Here is a 22,819-nt window from a genome sequence, read left to right as displayed (position 1 = left end):
TTCATGTGAATTTAATGTTCCGTTTCACTGCCTCTCTCTCTCTCTCTCTCTCTCTGTGTGCTGCTCGGCCTGTTATTACAATCACAGTTCGAGTCATAACCGAGGCAGCTCAAATTCATTTTTACGGCGTTTTAAAGTAACTGTACAATGAAAATCTCACTTTTAAAAGTTCACATTCTGTTAATTCATTCCCAAATAATATTATTGACTCATCCTATTTGTGGCCAAAGCACTTCAAAAACCCCACTTCAAACTTGCATCTAAAAATGTTTTTATTGCTATTTACTCATCAAGGATGATGTCATCCTCCTGAGGAGGATGAGCTGGCCAATCAGCAGTCTATTCACAAGAATATTTGTAATGACCGGTATACGCCCACACCCTTCCAACACAGAAAAGCAGTTTAACATACGTAATTAATCATTTTTTTAAAGAAAACTATTTCCCTCATATTATAATGAATTATAGATCATATTTCATAGAAATCTGGAAACACTGGATAGTTCTTTTAACACGACCACACTCATAAACAGGCCCGGAGATGAGTCAAGATAGTTATGGAGGATTTGCTTATGACGGACTTTTTCCCCCTTCCAAAATGAAGCAAAACAAGACAAAATGGGTCAGTCGTAGTGAGGCACCAGAGAGAATAACAACTCGGATGGAGGAGGACAGATCCTCTCTTCTCCTCTACAGGGCATTGTGGGAAGCAGAGATTACATATTAGGAGGAGAGTGGAATTCAAGAAAAATTAGATGGTGTGTGTGTGTGTCAGAGGGAGATGAGCGATAGAAAGCGATCTGCAGGCAGGGGTCCATATCAGCGATAGGGGATGGGGAACAGAACAGGAGCTCTGCATCTGTCTGTCAGAGGGGGCTCCTGTATCCACCCCTCCACCTTTAATTTATGGCCCCTCAGACGGAGACAGTCGGGATCAGAGAAGGAGATAAAGGGGAGTCCTGAAATGAACACCTTGGTAAAACCTGCCGCTGTATAAAGTAACGCAGGGCGGGGGGCCCTCCTGCTGGAGCTGAGCCAAGTCCATCTCCGCCCCAGCAGCCTCCGCCAAGCTCTCTGCTGGCCAGTCTCTGGTAACAACATGGGGCCTATAGGAGCCTAGGGCTATACTGTAGCAGGGTGTTAGCCCTAGGCACACACACACACAGAGAGGGGAACTAACAACACTCCCACCACCATCCTCCAAGCCTCTCTGCTGTACTGAGCACTCCGCCTGTTTGAAGTCTTACATAATAGTAAATAGCCCCTTCTCTCTCTCAGTTTCACAGGCCCGGGCCCAAGACAAACCTCACCAATAATCAAATCAAACTGCTAAATTACAGAGGGGCTATTACCACTCGGCACGCAGTTCAACTTCTCAGCGCAGAGATCCAGCCAGTCATGGGAGCTTGACCCTTGCGGAGCTCCAGAACTGCAGCAAGAGAGCAGCTAAAGGGTTCCAGATCCACAGCCTCTGATTGCTAATAATGAGTCAGTGTGCTTGGAGCTTGTATCCCAGGCAGCTAGAGACTCTTCTGGGCTGTGCGGTTGTGTTTTTCCCCCCTCCCCGGTACTCCCCTACCCCACTCCTCCCACCCTCTACCCCTTAGGCCCGCTGGAAACATTGAGTCAGCCAAGCCAAGGCCCCTTTTGTTTCATGTTTATCTATGTGCCTCTAATGGGAGGCGTTGGACCACGCTGGGTTACAGAAGAACATTGCAGCTCCGCTATGCTGCTGCCGTCTGTCTGGGCTACTAATAAGAACACCTGGGTTCAAGTACTATTCAGAAATCTTTTAAATATGTTGATTGTTTGCACTAGCCTGCCAGAGTGCCAGGTGGGTGAGGTTTGTACTTTAACTACTTTTCTATTGGTTCCATTGAGACAGGCAAGTTTAATCAAGCGCAGATAAAGAATTTTAAATTATTTCAAATAGTATTTGAACCCAGGTCTGCTGCTAATAAACTCCTCGCTCCTCCTCAGCCCGAATTAAATAGGCCATCTTTAGAAAACATCTCTCCCTTCCGATGTCATGTTGAATCGGTTGTTGTGTTGTGGCTCATGGAGCAGCAGGGAGAAGAACAAAAGGGCCCATAACATAACGTGGCCTGGCTTTAGTGTACGAGGGCTGAGCTGATGCTCTCTCTGTGTGCCAGGCCAACGTAATGCTTAGGGTATAGTCATTAGTCACTGTGAAACAGAACAGGGCTGGCTCATCTGATTCAAATTAGAGCTCATCGAATGGGAGCCAAAATGAAACTAGGATGATTCATAAACGCTCCATTTCCCCTGTGAGTTTGGTTGTGTGTGAGTGTATGTGTTTTTACTATCCTTGTGGGGACCAGAAGTCCTCACAAGGATAGTAAAACAAGGAAAAGTAGGGATATTTCGCCAGCCCCCCATAAGGAAAACGGCTATTTTAGCCTTTGGTTTAGGGTTACAATTAGGGTTAGGTTTAGGGTTAAGGAAAATAAGATTTCGAAATGGAATCAATTGTTTGGTCCCCACAAAGACAATAAAATAAATGTGTGTGTGTGTGAAAGTGTGTGTGTGTTTGCTAACCCCCAAACACTGTGCCTAAATATGGAGAGAAAAAAAAGCGGTTGTGTAATTTCATTCAATTTATGTGTAACCTTTATTTAACTAGGCAAGTCAGTTATGAAAAAAATCTTATTTACCATGATGGCCTAGCCCGGCCAAATCCGGTCGACACTGGGCCAATTGTGCGCTGCCCTATGGTACTTCCAATCACGGCCGGATGTGATACAGCCTGGATTCGAACCAGGGACTGTAGTGACGCCTCTTGCACTGACATGCAGTGCCTTAGACCTCTGTGCCACTCGGGATCCTATATACACTGAGTATACCATACGTTAGGAACACCTTCCTAATATTGAGTTGCACCCCCTCAGAACAGCCTCAATTCATCTGGGCATGGACTCTACAAGGTGTCAAAAGCGTTCCACAGGGATGCTGGCCTATGTTGACTCCAATGCTTCCCACAGTTGTGTCAAGTTGGCTGGATGTCCTTCGGGTGGTGGACCATTCTTGATACACACGGGAAACTGTTGAGCGCAAAAAACCCAGCTGCGTTGCAGTTCTTGAAAACAAACCGATGCGCCTGGCACCTACTAACATACTCCGTTCAAAGGCAGTTAAATCTTTTTAATTGCCCATTAACCCTCTGAATGGCACACATACGCAATCCATGTCTCAATTGTCTCAATGCTTAAAAATCCTTCTTTAACCGGTCTCCTCCCCTTCATCTACAGTGAATTAAGTGGATTTAACAAGTGACATCAATAACAGCTCATTGCATTCACCTCGATTCACAAGGTCAGTCTATGCCACGGAAAGAACAGGTGTTCTTAATGTTTTGTATACTCAGTGTATAAACAAAGCATTGAAACCATCACCAATATGTTTTTTGTTTGACAGTTGACTATGAGTGAGTTTGTGCAAGACGCCCACTTCAGAACTGACACATGCTTGTACTCAATGACATCTCATTCTGTTTTGCCCAAGGATGACAGATGACTAGATACTTACACCATTGTCATGTTCATTAGGCACCAAACAGATAAAAAAGTACTGAAACACGTCGGGACGACCTGGATTTCTCTAATAAGAAATGCTCATTTTTGTTTTTAAATTTTTACTAGGGTGTGAGGTAATGAACACTACCCCATGCTCATTTCCCCACATAACCTCTCTTGTGAAAGCACCACGATGTTATGTCCAGGTTCTGAGTCATATTTAACGGAGTAGGTGGTACATTTATTTGTCTTTTACGGCTGTGGTTATTAGTGTGTTAGTACATGTGATGCACTTGGCTGCCAGGGGAACACGCTGTCCTGGGAGGGTTGCAGCTGTGATAGAGGGTGACTCATTTTGGGGAGTGGGGTTCCAACTTCCAACACACACACACATATATATATATAAACACACACAAGTACATACGTATCCGAGGTGTTTGTCTGGGCACAGATAGATATTGACAAAATGTCTGAACACCTGCGTATGGCATAAATCACTGCTCCAGGAATGACTGAGAAGTGAACCGAAGCCATAGAGCCCAATGTGTTTAAATGCTGCTTTCACACACGTCTCTCCCTCTACCACACACACTTATGTCCCCATGACTATGTGGAGGGAATACTGAGCAGCAGCTGGAGAAGCTTCTGAGTCTAAACTGGAGAGCAAGCTAGCTACTGATGTGTAGTGATGAAAACCACCCATTCACACATCAGAGTAACACTAAATGAACAGCATGTGAGAGGTCACACACCCAGGCTATAAAAACACTCGTACTGTAAACAGAAGTGGTCAACACACTGGACGTACGGACCAAAGCAGCCTACAACACCGTATTGTGTGGGAGTCAGTACGTGAAACAGTACTCCCACTACAATCTTTCTTTCCTTCTCAACCCCAGGCTATAGTTATAACTATCCCTCCCCTTACTCCAACTGCAGTCTTCAATATCCCCTTTCTCTCTCCAGATTTTGACCCCGTTTCTCCTCAGTGCTCGTTTTTATGACCCCTCTATTCATGTCAGTGGAGTCTTAACTACCCTGCCCCTCTCTTTCTCTGTCTCTCGCTTTCTCTCTCTGGCACAGGAGATTAAAGTCCACCAGATTCCTTGCGCTGCTAGGGGGTCCGAAAAGATTCTCTTTTTCATTTCCCCTCCCTCACCTTATTTTCTCTCCCAAGATAGTCTTTCTCAATATGCAGCAGCAGCAACCTTGGGACTATTCAAACCCTAGAGAAAATTAAAAAAGAAAAGGCTTTGGAGAGAAATATGATATTTTGAAGTGTGAGAAGGAGAGGGGAAAAACTACAGAGGGCTTAGATAGAGAAGACATGGGGGAGCGCCCAATAAAATGAGTATAGAAGTGTAGAAGTGTAACAGAACGAACGAGACGAGAGCTGAGACCGAGAGAGAGAGAGAGCAGAACAGAGATTGAGAGAGAAGGAAATAAATAAAAAAGGAGAGAAGGGGGGGGGGGGGGGGCATTTCTTTATAAGACGAGGGAGAGGAGAACAAAGAGGTCTTTGTGTGGAGTGCTGAGAGAGTGAAGTGGAGCCAGGGCTTAGGGAGTGTTTAACAGTGTACACTGACTGCATTCCAGCAATGTGATTACGAGCCACTTTTAATTTATTCTCCTCCAGGAAACAGACTTAACTCTTCCCTGCCCTTCCCTAGACTTCTAGTCTTATTACATTTTCTCTTTCTCTTTCACTACTTTCTCCATAACTTTTTCCCCTTCCTCTCCAAAATGTGTCAGTTCTGCTAATATGCTCAAGATTACATTTCGTCGGACAAATACTACACAGTGTATCTAACTCCACAGCACTAACACGTTGCATTAGAATTCACGAGGGCTCAATTGCTAATGGCAACGTCATGTACAGTTTTATAGTATTGACGTACGAGTGGAATGGAGCACAGTGAGAAGGACTCATATGTGATTGGAATAAAGCAGAAGACAAGTTGCCATTGGCCAATAAAGTCATCTTATGAACACAGACCAAGTCTCTCTATACCAGGGATCATCAACTAGATTTAGCCATGGGCCGATATTTTCTTGAGCGGATGGTCGGGTGGCCGGAATATAATTACAAATAATTTGTAGACTGCAAATTGACCCAAACAGATATATTTCACTAAAACGTAATAATTTCAAACCTTGAATACATTTGTATATGATCACGCGTCTCTCTACTATGTGTGGAAATACTTGGGAACATATTTCCCAAATTAAGATAACTTGAAGCTGATTTCCTGGTGTTTTTATGTCCAACAATAAATAAATAAAGTTTTGGAGCTCTTGGGGTTTGGAGGAATGCCAGTTGGGGAACCCTGCTCTATACATCCCACTCTATATATTTCTAGCGCGCGCACACACACACACACACACAACTTGCAGTCCGGATATAGGACTTAAAAGGCATGTATACAAATCCCTTCTTATTACTCATAATCCCGTGGAGAGGACACACTGGCAACAGACTTCCTGACAGATATGTACTGCAGAACTGGAAGCAGGCAGGCAAGGGGAGGGCCATTCATCAAAACAAACACACTGCTTATGGGACAGGGGGAACACAGGTGCTCGTCTGGCCCCTTGTGTGTGTTGGTGTGTGTGCGTGCATATACAGTATGAATGCGTGAAGAGGCGCTACTAGGCCTTAATTAAAACTTCAACACACTCTCCCAGATAAAACAACATGCGTAATTAAAAGTCTGGTCATTGATCTCTGTGCCTCCTGACTGCTGACTCTGGTCTCCGCTCAGTACACAGGAGGGTTTCACTGGGATGTGTCTTAAGAGCCAGGCAGGCTGAAACTCATTCAACTATTTCATATTAACCACTTTAACAAACGACAAAAAAATTAAATAATCATAGCCTTGTCCCAGATTGGTTTGAGCTGTTTTACGTGACATTGACCACATAGGAGTTGGAAAGAGAGCACAAACAGATTCGGGACCAGGCTAAGAGAATCATGGCAAATTCAGATAGCCTTGACTGTAATTTACAGTACATAGAGAGCCTTACTAGAGACCTGGAGATCTAGGGCAGTGGTTTTCAAACCTCTCCTCGGAGACCCCCAGACTTTTTACAATTTTGTTGTAGCCCTGAGCTAACTCGCCTGGGCTTGATGATTAGTTGACAAGTTGAATCAGGTGTGCCAGCTCTGAAGTAGTTCAAATACATGGAACGTCTGGGGGTCCCAGAGGAGAGGTTTGAAAAGCCCTGATCTAGGGCACTCAGTCAGTCTCCCCATTCTAGAGCCAAAAGTAGAGAAACAAAAAGAGGGGATTACAACATGAGTACCTCAAGGGAAGCATAACCAAATCTGTAGGAGGAAGTGAAAGTGTTTTCATTTCAGAGAGCGATTCATGTTAATATACTGGTTTCATATCATTTTTATTGTTTCTAAATGTGTCGTGTTAATATCACTACACTCAGTGTTCTTCTCTTTTAGAAGCCTGGTGACACATCTATTTGTGCTGTGTAGCCAATCCCTATGAGTTTGGCATTAACAAAGACCATGTAGGAGTTGGCTATACTGCACAAACAAGTCCGGGAACAGGCTACTCTTTTAGTGCTAATACGACCAAGGAAGTTGCTTATACTGCACAAACAGATGTCGGACCAGGTTACTTTTTCAGCCTGACCATGACAATGACAATTTCGGAGTTGGCTATACTGCATAAACAGATCTGGGACCAGGTTACTCTTTTAATGCTAATGCTATGAAAAAAACACTTATTGCGGAGTTCCACAGTGAGTCGGCAGAATGAGTGTGAAGTGTAGAATGTGACAGAGATTAGGTGTAATGGCTGCCCCTCCCCCCTCTATGACCCCATCACAGTTTCAGACATGATGGTGGACCACACACAGACAGAGGCAGAAACAGCCATAGCAGAGTAACCCACATCCCTACAAGCCCTGCGCTTGCAAGTCTCACCACACAGGGTGACTGAAAAAGAGGGTGGGAAAAGAAGAGGGGGATAGAGAAGGCATGGGGGAGAAATAGAGAAAAAGAGAGCAGGGGTGAATCAAACCGGCCCAACCGCCACTACCCCGGTACTCTCTGGCTGGTGCCTTCCTTTCCATCCAGTACCCTTCTCTGGACAACTGTGCTGTCACCAGCCAGCTGTTAAGCATGAAGAGAGAGAGCGGTTGGGCGGTGGAACGGAGTGAGAGGGGAGGAGGAGGGGGTGGTGGGCGAGGGAGAGGGCAAGTGAAAGTTGGCCCAAATAAAAAAACCTTCTCAAAGGGATCAAAGCGGGTGCATGGCAATTTAATTCCGAGAGGATATTGGTGTTCCCGTAGGCTTCCCCTGCTTCCTGCCCCCCCTACCCCTACCCTCGCTGCCCCCGCGCTGAGTCTTAAGTCGCACAGCCACAGACCAAACAGGGGGACCATTATTCCCCACCCTCTGGCCTGCTTCGCTCCGCTCCTGCACCTACTCCCCTGTTAACTCAGAGTCTCTGACATACAGTACCAGTCAAAAGATTGGACACACCTACTCATTCAATGGTTTTTCTTTATTTTTACTATTTTCTACATTGTAGAATAATAGTGAAGACATCAAAACTATGAAATAACATATGGAATTGAAGTAAATGGGAAAAAAAGTGTTAAACAAATTATTCAAAGTAGCCACCCTTTGCCTTGATGACAGCTTTGCACACTCTTAGCATTCTCTCAACCAGCTTCATGAGGTAGTCACCTGGAATGCATTTCAATTAACAGGTGTGCCTTGTTAAAAGATCATTTGTAGAATTTCTTTCCTTCTTAATGCATTTGAGCCAATCAGTTGTGTTGTGACAAGGTATGGGTGGTATACAGAAGATGGCCCTATTTGGTAAAAGACAAGTCCATATTATGGCAAGAACAGCTCAAATAAGCAAAGAGAAACAACAGTCTATCAATACTTTAAGACATGAAGGTCAGTCAATACGGAAAATTTAAGTAACAGACACATCTCAACATCAACTGTTCAGAGGAGACTGTGTGAATCAGGCCTCATGGTCGAATTGCTGCAAATAAGCCATGACTAAAGGACACCAATATGAAGAAGAGACTTGCTTGGGCCAAGAAACACGAGCAATGGACATTAGACCAGTGGAAATCTGTCTTTTGGTCTGATGAGTCCAAATTTGTGATTTTTTTTGTGATTTTTGCCGTGTCTTTGTGAGACGCAGAGTAGGTGAACGGATGATCTCCGCATGTGATTCCCACTGTGAAGCATGGAGGAGGAGGTGTGATGGTGCTTTGCTGGTGACACTGTCTGTGATTTATTTAAAATTCAAGGCACACTTAACCAGCATGGCTACCACAGCATTCTGCAGCGATACACCATCCCATCTGGTTTGCACTTAGTGGGACTATAATTTGTTTTTCAACAGGACAATGACCCAAAACACACCTCCAGGCTGTGTAAGGGCTATTTGACCAAGAAAAAGAGTGATGGAGTGCTGCATCAGATGGTCTGGCCTCCACAATCATCCAACCTCAACCCAATTTTTTATTTTTTTATTTCACCTTTATTTAACCAGGTAGGCTAGTTGAGAACAAGTTCTCATTTGCAACTGCGACCTGGCCAAGATAAAGCATAGCAGTGTGAACAGACAACACAGAGTTACACATGGAGTAAACAATAAACAAGTCAATAACATGGTAGAAAAGAAAAAAAAAGAGAATCTATATACAATGTGTGCAAAAGGCATGAGGTAGGCAATAAATCGAATAATAACAATTTAGCAGATTAACACTGGAGTGATAAATCATCAGATGATCATGTGCAAGAAGAGATACTGGAGTGCAAAAGAGCAGAAAAGTAAATAAATAAAAGCAGTATGGGGGGTGAGGTAGGTAAATTGGGTGGGTAGTTTACAGATGGACTATGTACAGCTGCAGCGATCGGTTAGCTGCTCGGATAGCAGATTTTTAAAGTTGTTGAGGGAGATAAAAGTCTCCAACTTCAGAGATTTTTGCAATTCGTTCCAGTCGCAGGCAGCAGAGAACTGGAAGGAAAGGCGTCCAAATGAGGTTTTGGCTTTAGGGATGATCAGTGAGATACACCTGCTTGAGCGCGTGCTGCGGGTGGGTGTAGCCATCGTGACCAGTGAACTGAGATAAGGCGGCACTTTACCTAGCATAGCCTTGTAGATGACCTGGAGCCAGTGGGTCTGACGACGAACATGTAGCGAGGGCCAGCCGACTAGGGCATACAGGTCGCAGTGGTGGGTCGTATAAGGTGCTTTAGTAACAAAACGAATGGCACTGTGATAAACTGCATCCAGTTTGCTGAGTAGAGTATTGGAAGCTATTTTGTAGATGACATCGCCGAAGTCGAGGATCGGTAGGATAGTCAGTTTTACTAGGGTAAGTTTGGCGGCGTGAGTGAAGGAGGCTTTGTTGCGGAATAGAAAGCCGATTCTTGATTTGATTTTGGATTGGAGATGTTTGATATGAGTCTGGAAGGAGAGTTTGCAGTCTAGCCAGACACCTAGGTACTTATAGATGTCCACATATTCTAGGTCGGAACCGTCCAGGGTGGTGATGCTAGTCGGGCGTGCGGGTGCAGGCAGCGAACGGTTGAAAAGCATGCATTTGGTTTTACTAGCGTTTAAGAGCAGTTGGAGGCCACGGAAGGAGTGTTGTATGGCATTGAAGCTCGTTTGGAGGTTAGATAGCACAGTGTCCAAGGAAGGGCCGGAAGTATATAGAATGGTGTCGTCTGCGTAGAGGTGGATCAGGGAATCGCCCGCAGCAAGAGCAACATCATTGATGTATACAGAGAAAAGAGTCGGCCCGAGAATTGAACCCTGTGGTACCCCCATAGAGACTGCCAGAGGACCGGACAGCATGCCCTCCGATTTGACACACTGAACTCTGTCTGCAAAGTAGTTGGTGAACCAGGCAAGGCAGTCATTAGAAAAACCGAGGCTACTGAGTCTGCCGATAAGAATATGGTGATTGACAGAGTCGAAAGCCTTGGCCAGGTCGATGAAGACGGCTGCACAGTAATGTCTTTTATCGATGGCGGTTATGATATCGTTTAGTACCTTGAGCGTGGCTGAGGTGCACCCGTGACCGGCTCGGAAACCGGATTGCACAGCGGAGAAGGTACGGTGGGATTCGAGATGGTCAGTGATCTGTTTGTTGACTTGGCTTTCGAAGACCTTAGATAGGCAGGGCAGGATGGATATAGGTCTGTAACAGTTTGGGTCCAGGGTGTCTCCCCCTTTGAAGAGGGGGATGACCGCGGCAGCTTTCCAATCCTTGGGGATCTCAGATGATACGAAGGAGAGGTTGAACAGGCTGGTAATAGGGGGTGCGACAATGGCGGCGGACAGTTTCAGAAATAGGGGGTCCAGATTGTCAAGCCCAGCTGATTTGTATGGGTCCAGGTTTTCCAGCTCTTTCAGAACATCTGCTATCTGGATTTGGGTAAAGGAGAAGCTGGGGAGGCTTGGGCGAGTAGCAGCGGGGGGGGCGGGGCTGTTGGCCAAGGTTGGAGTCGCCAGGAGGAAGGCATGGCCAGCCATTGAGAAATGCTTGTTGAAGTCTTCGATTATCACGGATTTATCGGTGGTGACCGTGTTACCTAGCCTCAGTGCAGTGGGCAGCTGGGAGGAGGTGCTCTTGTTCTCCATGGACTTTACAGTATCCCAGAACTTTTTGGAGTTAGAGCTACAGGATGCAAATTTCTGCTTGAAAAAGCTGGCCTTTGCTTTCCTGACTGACTGCGTGTATTGGTTCCTGACTTCCCTGAACAGTTGCATATCGCGGGGGCTCTTCGATGCTATTGCAGTTCGCCACAGGATGTTTTTGTGCTGGTCGAGGGCAGTCAGGTCTGGAGTGAACCAAGGGCTATATCTGTTCTTGGTTCTGCATTTTTTGAACGGAGCATGCTTGTCTAATATGGTGAGGAAGTAACTTTTAAAGAATGACCAGGCATCCTCAACTGACGGGATGAGGTCAATATCCTTCCAGGGTACCCGGGCCAGGTCGATTAGAAAGGCCTGCTCGCAGAAGTGTTTTAGGGAGCGTTTGACAGTGATGAGGGGTGGTCGTTTGACCGCGGACCCGTGGCGGATACAGGCAATGAGGCAGTGATCGCTGAGATCTTGATTGAAGACAGCAGAGGTGTATTTGGAGGGCAGGTTGGTCAGGATAATGTCTATTAGGGTGCCCATGTTTACGGATTTAGGGTTGTACCTGGTGGGTTCCTTGATGATTTGTGTGAGATTGAGGGCATCAAGCTTGGATTGTAGGACTGCCGGGGTGTTAAGCATATCCCAGTTTAGGTCACCTAACAGAACAAACTCTGAAGCTAGATGGGGAGCGATCAATTCACAGATGGTGTCCAGGGCACAGCTGGGAGCTGAGGGGGGTCGGTAGCAGGCGGCAACAGTGAGAGACTTATTTCTGGAGAGATTAATTTTTAAAATTAGAAGTTCGAACTGTTTGGGCATAGACCTGGAAAGTATGACAGAACTTTGCAGGCTATCTCTGCAGTAGATTGCAACTCCTCCCCCTTTGGCAGTTCTATCTTGACGGAAAGTGTTATAGTTGGGTATAGAAATCCCAGAATTTTTGGTGGCCTTCCTAAGCCAGGATTCGGACACGGCAAGGACATCAGGGTTGGCAGAGTGTGCTAAAGCGGTGAGTAAGGCAAACTTAGGGAGGAGGCTTCTGATGTTGACATGCATGAGGCCAAGGCTTTTTCGATCACAGAAGTCAACAAATGAGGGTGACTGGGGACATGCAGGGCCTGGGTTTACCTCCACATCACCCGAGGAACAGAGGAGTAGTAGGATGAGGGTGCGGCTAAAGGTTATCAAAACTGGTCGCCTAGAGCGTTGGGGACAAAGAATAAAAGGAGCAGATTTATGGGCGTGGTAGAATAGATTCTGGGCATAATGTGCAGACAGGGGTATGGTGGGGCGCGGGTACAGCGGAGGCAAGCCCAGGCACTGGGTGATGATAAGAGAGGTTGTATCTCTGGACATGCTGGTCTCAATGGGTGAGGTCACCGCATGTGTGGGGGGTGGGACAAAGGATGTATCAGAGGTACGGAGAGTGGAACTACGGGGTCCATTGCAAACCAAAACAATGATAATGATAACTAGCCTGAACAACAGTATGCAAGGCATATTGATATTTGAGAGAGACATACAGTAAGGCATAAAGTGATTGCAGGTCTTGATTGGGAGAGCTAGCTAAAACAACAGGTAAGATAACAGCAGCAATAACAGGGTGCTAGTCTAACACAGCAACAACAGGTAAAAATGGCGACGACTAGGCAGAGAGGGTCGGATTAACTACACACAGATCCTGAGTTAAAGCACAGAGCCGACAGATAAAACACAAATAAACAGAATGGAGTACCGTGAATTAATGGACAGTCAAGCATGCATCAGCTATGTAGCCAAGTGATCATAGTGTCCAGGGGGCAGCCGTAGATGGAGCAGGGAGGCCTCCACTAAGCTAGCACGCGGCGTTTAAAGTTAGTAGCCCGGGGGGAGGTCTGCTCAGACGGAGGGGGTCTGCTCAGACGTGGTCGTGTCGACAGAGAATCCAAGCCGGATGGCGTTGGCGAAAGAGAGGTTGTGAATTGTAGAATTGTGTTTGCTAACTGGTGCTAGCTTCGTGGCAGTGGCGCTAGCTGCGCTAGCTGCAAGCTAGCTGTGAGGATCAGAAGTAGTGGCTCAGGGATTACGGCAGGAATCCGGCGTTGTTGTCGAGAGACAGTCCGATGCTGGTAAATTGGTGAGTAATATCCAGGCTAATAACAGGGCTGGTGTCTGTGCAGAAGGTAAAAGCTACTAGCAGCGGCAAAAAAAATGGCTAAATTAGCTTGTAGCTGATTTAGACCAGTTGTGATGGATTGGCAGGGCTCTGTGTCGGCAAAAAAAGGTCCAGTCCAATTGGCAAAAAGAGGTATTGTAGCCCAAGAATTCGCTGGTAGACCTCTTCGGCTAGCCGGCAGATGGGCCTAGCTCGAGGCTAGCTCAACGCTAACTGGTGCTTGCTTCGGGACAGAGGCGTTAGCCAGCAGTAGCTACTCGGTTGCAGTTAGCTAGCTGCGATGATCCGGTGTAATTGTCCAGAGCTTGCGTCAGGAATCCGGTGATGTGGTGGAGAAAATCAGTCTGATATGCTCTGGGTTGATATCGCGCAATAAACTGGTTGATATCAGCTGTTAAGCTGGCTGGTGTCCGAGCTGAAGGTGAAGACCGCTAGCCGTGGCTAACAGTTACTACTAGCTAGTAGCTAGTTAGCTGGCTAGCTGCTGATGGAGTTTCCAGTTATAACGTATAAAAATAGCAGATCCGTATCACATTGGGTGAGGCGGGTTGCGGGAAAGTATATTTAGATCATAGGTGGAAAGTGAGATTAAAAATATATACGAAAAAAAAGACGAAACCGGCTATTTACATGGGACAGAGACAAACACACGTCCGACTGCTACGCCATCTTGGATTTTTGAGATGGTTAATGATGAGTTGGACCGCAGAGTGAAGGAAAAGCAGCCAACAAGTGCTCAGCATATGTGGGAACTCCTTCAAGACTGTTGGAAAAGCATTCCTCATGAAGCTGGTTGAGAGAATGCCAAGACTCTGCAAAGCTGTCATCAAGGCAAAGGGTGGCTATTTAAAGAATCTCAAATATATTTTGATTTGTTTAACACTTTTTTGGTTACTACATGATTGCATGTGTTATTTCATAGTTTTGATGTCTTCACTATTATTCTACATTGTAGAAAATAGTAAAAAATTAAGAAAATTAATTGAATGAGTAAGTATGTCCAAACTTTTGACAGGTACAGTACATGGAATGAGATTCACAGCACAAGACCTCTACTATGGGAACTAGGCTGCTGATGCTTATGGGTAAAAGTTCATAGGTCACAGGAACACAAAGCAACTCAGGTGGCCCTCAGAACCAAACTGTAATCAATGTCTCTCACAATGAAATGCAGTAGTGAGAAACAAAGAGGACATGCTGTTTCCATTGGCTCCCAGCAGAGCCCTATAGCCGTTTCATCACTACGGCCTTCTCAAGTAAATACATTACATAATGCCCATTGAACATTGAACTGAAGAAATACTGAGAGAGTTCAAAAGGCGCCGCTGGTGCTATTGTGTGGCTGCATCTTTCCTGCCCTGGCGTTTAATAGCTATAGGCTCGTTTTCTCTCTGTGTGGTTGACGGTGGAATTAGGAAGTAGCTGCTGGCCAACCTGTGTACAGTATGTGGGTGTGTGTCTTGTCGGTGTGCATGTGTCCCTGTGTGTGTGCTTGTACGTGTGTGTGTTGGCTTGGGGTCCTCCAGAGGATGTGGCCAGGGCAGGCGTGTGGTGTGGGAACGGGGCTGCGTGTCAGCTGTCAGGGCTGGAAAGGTCAGGCCGCAGGAGCAACACAGGGCAGCACTGTCTGTGTGGCAGGGCCGAGGGAGGGAGGGAGAGAGAGAGAGACAGACACACAGAGAGAGAGAGAGAGAGAGAGGATACTGAAAGACTAAATAAGAGTGGGAGAAGAGTCAGCTAGACAGAGCGTGAGTGAGTGTGTGTACATGTGTGTGAGCGAGAGTGTGTGACTGTGCGTTCCTACATGTTTGTAAAGGAGAGAACCAGAGAGAGAGAGAGACAGCTAATCCCAGTGAACAGCTGCTGGCGCCTCAGACACATCAGGAACAACAGCACCACTCCAGCCCTCAGACAGACACCACTACTAAAGGTTAATGAATACAAAGGAATAGGGCCACAATTAACCAACCCAACACCATCAATAGGTACAGTACAGCATGTGACTGAATGACTGACATAAAACATCAACCACAAACAACACACTGTGTTCTGGTCTCCACAGTGGGAGGCAAGACTAGGGTTGCAAAGCTACCAGTAATTTACCAAAGTTACTGGAATCTTCTGTAATTTTTGTAATTAACAGAAAAACTATTGCAATCCATGGTAACTTTGGTAATTTATACTTGAATAACTTGTGTATATATATAATGTATTCATATTTAGAATTCCTTTTGTATATATGTGTCCATATTATCCATGAGTTTCTAGCGGACAAACCATATGGATCAAGAAAATAGAGTCTAATTAATGAAGAAAGCATCTAGTCAACGGCATTATCTGCAACTTTTCCAACTATTAACTTTTTTCACAAATGCCACCAGTTTGATGCCAAAACATTGACAACAAATAAACTCAGCAAAAAAAACTGTCAACTGCGTTTTTTTTCAGCAAACGTAACATGTATAAATATTTGTATGAACATAAGATTCAACAACTGAGACAAAAACTGAATAAGTTCCACAGACATGTGACTAACAGAAATTGAATAATGTGTCCCTGAACAAAGGGGGGGTCAAAATCAAAAGTAACAGTCAGTATCTGGTGTGGCCACCAGTTGCATTAAGTACTGCAGTGCATCGCCTCCTCATGGACTACACCAGATTTGCCAGTTTTTGCTGTGAAATGTTACCCCACTCTTCCACCAAGGCACCTGCAAGTTTCCTGACATTTCTGGGGGTAATGGCCCTAGCCCTCACCCTCTGATCCAACAGGTCCCAGACGTGCTCAATGGGATTGAGATCTGGGCTCTTCGCTGGCCATGGCAGAACACTGACATTCCTTTCTTGCAGGAAATAACGCACAGAACGAGCAGTAATGGCTGGTGGCATTGTCATGCTGGAGGGTCATGTCAGGATGAGCCTGCAGGAAGGGTACCACATGAAGGAGGAGGATGTCTTCCCTGTAATGCACAGCGTTGAGATTACCTGCAATGACAACAAGCTCAGTCCGATGATGCTGTGACACACCGCCCCAGACCATGACAGACCTTCCACCTCTAAATCGATCCCGCTCCAGAGTACAACGCTCATTCCTTCGACAATATACGCAAAGCCGACCATCACCCCTGGTGAGACAAAACCGCGACTCATCAGTGAAGAGCACTTGCTGCCAGTCCTGTCTGGTCCAGCGACGGTGGGTTTGTGCCCATAGGCGACGTTGTTGCCAGTGATGTCTGGTGAGGACCTGCCTTACAACAGGCCTACAAGCCCTCAGTCCAGCCTCTCTCAGCCTATTGCGGACAGTCTGAGCACTGATGGAGGGATTGTGCATTCCTGGTGTAACTCAGGCAGTTGTTGTTGCCATCCTGTACCTGTCCCGCAGGTGTGATGTTAGGATGTACTGATCCTGTGCAGGTGTTGTTACACAGTCTGCCACTGCGAGGACGATCAGCTGTCCGTGCTGCCTTACATGCTGACCAGACCGGACACGTCACGTGCGCGGGCATCGCAAAATAAATGTAGAAATCCATGTTATTCAATTATTGCGCCAACGAGCGTCTGCGATGCCAAGGGCTAAAATAGAACTCCTTTCTATTTCTGACGCAGATCACGCTGCAAGTCCTGCCTCTCCCGTCTCCTCATTGGTTTATAGAAGCAGGTACCCACGTGCCATCTCATTGGTTATACCTACGTGGGTGATTGAAAGACTAAATGTTTCGCCGGTTGTCGTGGTAATACTATGAAAGTGTAGATGCCAATCACCATTTAAGTTCAAAGATGAAAAAGCCTGGAAGGAGGAGAGCTGACTAGAAACGATTCAGTTGGTCGTTTTATGTGTGGATTAATTGTCACAGTAGAGGACCTTGTGCATTTCATGTAAAATAACAACTCAATGTTTATATCCCAGGACAAATTAGCTAGCAACAGCAAGCTAGCTAAATAGGACAAATTAGCTAGCAAGTGCAAGCTAACTAGCCATACATGTTTAATGGTTAATGGTTTTCGACCTATCCCCAAATTCATGTCATTGGTTCAGAGTTGGTTTTGATATTTTAACCTGCGTGTCGTGATCGCGTTTGGTGTAGGGGGACAAAATAAATGTATGCACGATGGCGCACGCGCGCAGCCGGTTTGGGTTCCGTGTTAGGCGTCTCACAGTACGTACATTGCCATTTATTGCCTTGGCCACATCTGCAGTCCTCATGCCTCCTTGCAGCATGCTTAAGGCACGTCCACGCAGATGAGGGACCCTGGGCATCTTTCTTTTGGTGTTTTTCAGAGTCAGTAGAAAGGCCCCTTTAGTGTCCTAAGTTTTCATAACTGTGACCTTAATTGACTACCTAAGCTGTTAGTGTTTTAACGACCGTTCCACAGGTGCATGTTCATTATTGTTTATGATTCATTTAACAAGCATGGGAAACAGTGTTTAAACCCTTTACAATGAAGATTTGTGAAGTTATTTTGATTTTTACGAATTATCTTTGAAAGACAGGGTCCTGAAAAAGGGATGTTTCTTTTTTTTGCTGAGTTTATATACTGACATGGTAAAATATACTGAACAAAAATAAAAAACGCAACATGTAAAGTGTTGGTCCCATGTTCCTGAGCTGAAATAAAAGATCCCATAAATGTTCCATACGCACGAAAAGCTTTTCTCAAAATGTTGTTTACATCCCTGTTAGTGAGCATTTCTCCTTTGCCAAGATAATCCATCCACATGACAGGTGTGGCATATCAAAAAGCTGATTAAACAGCATGATCATTACACAGGTGCACCTTGTGCTGGGGACAATAAAGGGCCACTCTAAAATGTGCAGTTTGTCACACAAGACAGTGCCACAGATGTCTCAAGTTTTGAGGGAGCGTCAGGAATATCCACCGGAGCTGTTGCCAGAGAATTTAATGTCAATTTCTCTACCAATGTCGTTTTAGAGTATTTAGCAGTACGTTCAACCAGCCTCACAACCGCAGACCACGTGTATGGCATTGTGTGGGTGGGTGGTTTGTTGATGTCAATGTTGTGAACAGAGTGCCCCATGGTGGCGGTGGGGTTACGGTATGGCCAAGCATAAGCTACGGACAACGAACACAATTGCATTTCATCAATGGCAATTTGAATGCACAGAGATAACGTGACAGAGATCCTGAGGCCCATTGTCGTGCCATTCACCCGCCACCATCATGATAATGCACAGCTGCATGTCGCAAGGATCAGTACACAATTCCTGGAAGCTGAAAATGTCCCAGTTCTTCCATGGCCTGCATACCCACCAGACATGTCACCCATTGAGCATGTTAAAGATAAACTGGATCGACGTGTACAACAGCATGTTCCAGTTCCCGCCAATATCCAGCAACTTAGGACAGCCATTGAAGAGGAGTTGGACAACATTCCACAGGCCACAATCAACAGCCTGATCAACTCTATGTGAAAGAGATGTGTCACGCTGCATGAGTCAAATGGTGTTCACACCAGATACTGACTGGTTCTGATCCACACCCATACTTACAAAAAATATATACAGTGGGGCAAAAAAGTATTTAGTCAGCCACCAATTGTGCAAGTTCTCCCACTTAAAAAGATGAGAGGCCTGTAATTTTCATCATAGGTACACTTCAACTATGACAGACAAAATGAGAAAAAAAAATCCAGAAAATCACATTGTAGGATTTTTTATGAATTTATTAGCAAATTATGGTGGAAAATAAGTATTTGGTCAATAACAAAAGTTTATCTCAATACTTTGTTATATACCCTTTGTTGGCAATGACAGAGGTCAAACGTTTTCTGTAAGTCTTCACAAGGTTTTCACACACTGTTGCTGGTATTTTGGCCCATTCCTCCATGCAGATCTCCTCTAAAGCAGTGATGTTTTGGGGCTGTTGCTGGGTAACACGGACTTTCAACTCCCTCCAAAGATTTTCTATGGGGTTGAGATCTGGAGACTGGCTAGGCCACTCCAGGACCTTGAAATGCTTCTTACAAAGCCACTCCTTCGTTGCCCGGGCGGTGTGTTTGGGATCATTGTCATGCTGAAAGACTCAGCCACGTTTCATCTTCAATGCCCTTGCTGATGGAAGGAGGTTTTCACTCAAAATCTCACGATACATGGCCCCATTCATTCTTTCCTTTACACGGATCAGTCGTCCTGGTCCCTTTGCAGAAAAATAGCCCCAAAGCATGATGTTTCCACCCCCATGCTTCACAGTAGGTATGGTGTTCTTTGGATGCAACTCAGCATTCTTTGTCCTCCAAACACGACGAGTTGAGTTTTTACCAAAAAGTTCTATTTTGGTTTCATCTGACCATATGACATTCTCCCAATCTTCTTCTGGATCATCCAAAAGCTCTCTAGCAAACTTCAGACGGGCCTGGACATGTACTGGCTTAAGCAGGGGGACACGTCTGGCACTGCAGGATTTGAGTCCCTGGCGGCGTAGTGTGTTACTGATGGTAGGCTTTGGTACTTTGGTCCCAGCTCTCTGCAGGTCATTCACTAGGTCCCCCCGTGTGGTTCTTGGATTTTTGCTCACCGTTCTTGTGATCATTTTGACCCCACGGGGTGAGATCTTGCGTGGAGCCCCAGATCGAGGGAGATTATCAGTGGTCTTGTATGTCTTCCATTTCCTAATAATTGCTCCCACAGTTGATTTCTTCAAACCAAGCTGTTTACCTATTGCAGATTCAGTCTTCCCAGCCTGGTGCAGGTCTACAATTTTGTTTCTGGTGTCCTTTGACAGCTCTTTGGTCTTGGCCATAGTGGAGTTTGGAGTGTGACTGTTTGAGGTTGTGGACAGGTGTCTTTTATACTGATAACAAGTTCAAACAGGTGCCATTAATACAGGTAACGAGTGGAGGACAGAGTAGCCTCTTAAAGAAGAAGTTACAGGTCTGTGAGAGCCAGAAATCTTGCTTGTTTGTAGGTGACCAAATACTTATTTTCCACCATAATTTGCAAATAAATTCATTAAAAATCCTACAATGTGATTTTCTGGATCTTTTTTTCTCATTTTGTCTGTCATAGTTGAAGTGTACCTATGATGAAAATTACAGGCGTCTCTCATCTTTTTAAGTGGGAGAACATGCACAATTGGTGGCTGACTAAATACTTTTTTGCCCCACTGTATATCTGTGACCAACAGATGCATATTTGTATTCCCAGTCACACGTAAATTAAATACACCGCTGGAACGCCGAATAATGTCCTCATCATTCGAAAGATGGATCAGAAAAATCAGGTGTTTTAATAGGCATATGCTGACTTAAATTTTGACCTGAAGCAGATTAAGATAAAACAGAGTAAGGTGTTTATATGAATAATGCGGAATCTGTCTACTGCCATAATCACTTGAATATCTAATTATTATTGTGCATGTAAAAGTACTCAGTGACCAAATCTGGGAACAGCCTTAGACGTTGACACAGTGTGACCTCAAGCCTCTATTGTCCCACAAACAAATCTGTGACCAGGCCGTTATCGTCCCACACGGACTAAACAATGCAGACAACCTGGCATACCTGATCGGGCAGTGGGTCCACCATGGTCTACCTGATATAAACCACTGAAAACACAACTACTGATAAGAGAGATATTGGGTAAATTACAGAGAGTGGTTGCCAACGGTAATCATGTTTCACTCCTCAGACGAGGAGAAATATGTAAACAGTGCATTTCTATGTAAACTGGTCAGGACGGGCTGGCCGCTGACAAACACACACACACACAAAGAGAGAGAAAAATGGCTTCTCACAGACAAACAGCACTCAAGACTATGTCATCAAACCATGGATGCCTCCATTCTAAACAGAGGAAGAGCCGAACCAAAACCCAGAATCGGATTTCAAACTTGGAGATTAAAATATCTTGGATGCCATCCATCCGACATTCCAGGGGTTTTTACATGTGTTCGGCAGTTGCATTGGGTTCCTCTGAAAAGCAGAGGAACTCAATGAACTGAACCGCAAGAAATGAAAGAGGGAGAATTGCAGAGCAGGAAGGGTGGAGGGGGGATCAATAGAGAGTTCAGATGAAACTCAGACCTTACAAACAATCCCTTTGGTCATAACTTTGTAACAGAATGACAGGTCTGGGACCAGACCATACAAGACAAGGACCCAAGCATATTTGCACTGCTAATCTGATCAAACAGTATTTCTGAAAACTTGTTGGGCAATTATAATATTGCCCAACAAAACCAGGCACGCAGACTTGCGAAGCCTGTAATGTTGCAACCCGGCGTGTCAACACTCCAACTTTAGCCACCTCCTCCATCCTCCTGGGTAGGCGTTCACAGTAAACCAGGTCGGTGAAGGGCAATATAACGATAAAAGTACCGGGTACCGACACGTCGTAAACAAGGGTAGGCCCCTATGGCTACCTCATCTGAAGGTGTTATGATAGCGGAGTTCACAGTGTACTGTAGGTGGGTGGAGATTAAGAGAGAGTACAGGACAGGGTCTGGTATCATCTATCAGTAGCGGCCTGGGTCATGTTCAGTAGGGCACACAGTTTCAAGACGTTTTGCAACGAAAACAAGCTCAGAAACTAGCTCCCGGTTTCACTCCATATCTTCCTGGAACGAACCTGATCTCATCTATCAGTAGGGGCCCTGTTCAGGCAGTATGACGCCATGAGGTTGTTCAATACACTGTACCCTATATACCCACTGGGATCACTCTGGTTACATGGCCTCACATGTTCTACCCGATCCCCAGCTACAGATAACATACACATTAAACAACACAGACGATATTCAAGTAAGACCTCTCACTGTCACAATGATGTAAAACGAGGCCCAGACAATAGGTTGACATAGTGTTGGGTTTACTAAGATTACAGGACAACAGTGGGGAATCAGAGAAGCATGGTTGGGTCTTGGTTGACTGAAAGGGACAGGGGAGGATAGGGGGTCTGTGTCTTAGGTTTAATCCTCACCTCAGGGCTGGAAGGTGAACCTGAATACGTCTCCTTTGTCACACACGCACTCGACGACCTATGTCTTTGACGCTTACACAAGTCTGAACATGTGGATGTCACACCGCTGGGACCGGATTGGCAGAGAGCTGTCTGATGGGTTACACAATAACTTGTCATCATATATCCAGTCCTACTTAAGATTCTCTAAGTCCGCCTTTCTTAAAGGGTCGCGACCCAAAGTTGGTCGAGGACCTGTTAATGGTGGGTCGCAACGTGTCAGTGTACATTTATAATTGTTTCATTAATTACTGGAATTGATTTGGCACTTTGTATCTGCGCTCTCTGTCCAAGCAGCAGTCTCTGCTCAGTTTGGCAGCTGTGCGAATGTGAGAGGGAGATGCCTGTGTGCTTTGCTGTTTACCGGATCTTTTTTCTGCAGTTTTCTTGAAGATCACTCCGCGACACACGAGATGCAGCGCTGTCGTTCAGGCAGCAGATGATGCGCTGTCAGCCACTGACTTGTCATTCCCACTCACCATCACTCACTCATCAAATGGATTCATGCTAGCCA

The 22,819-nt window shown here is 45.4% G+C and overlaps 1 protein-coding gene across 5 annotated transcripts in view; it reads right to left on the bottom strand.

Annotated features, from left to right (window-relative positions):
- rad51b (RAD51 paralog B) overlaps window positions 1-22,819 on the bottom strand; it is a 61,963-nt gene that overhangs the window by 6,632 nt on the left and 32,512 nt on the right. The window contains exon 9 of one of the 5 annotated variants that reach the window (XM_071370567.1): window positions 6,652-6,787. The exons of 3 other annotated variants lie outside the window; for them this stretch is intronic. In XM_071370567.1, coding sequence (XP_071226668.1) covers window positions 6,682-6,787 — 106 coding nt within the window. In that variant the 3' untranslated portion in view covers window positions 6,652-6,681. Of the gene's footprint in view, window positions 1-6,651; window positions 6,788-22,819 lie in introns of those variants that run through there. One more of the 5 variants, XM_071370566.1, reaches the window with a different exon arrangement.

Source organism: Salvelinus alpinus, chromosome 27 (genome assembly GCF_045679555.1).
Source record: "Salvelinus alpinus chromosome 27, SLU_Salpinus.1, whole genome shotgun sequence".
In the NCBI taxonomy this organism is placed as follows: Eukaryota; Metazoa; Chordata; class Actinopteri; order Salmoniformes; family Salmonidae; genus Salvelinus; species Salvelinus alpinus.
This window is presented reverse-complemented; position numbering and strand designations above follow the sequence as displayed.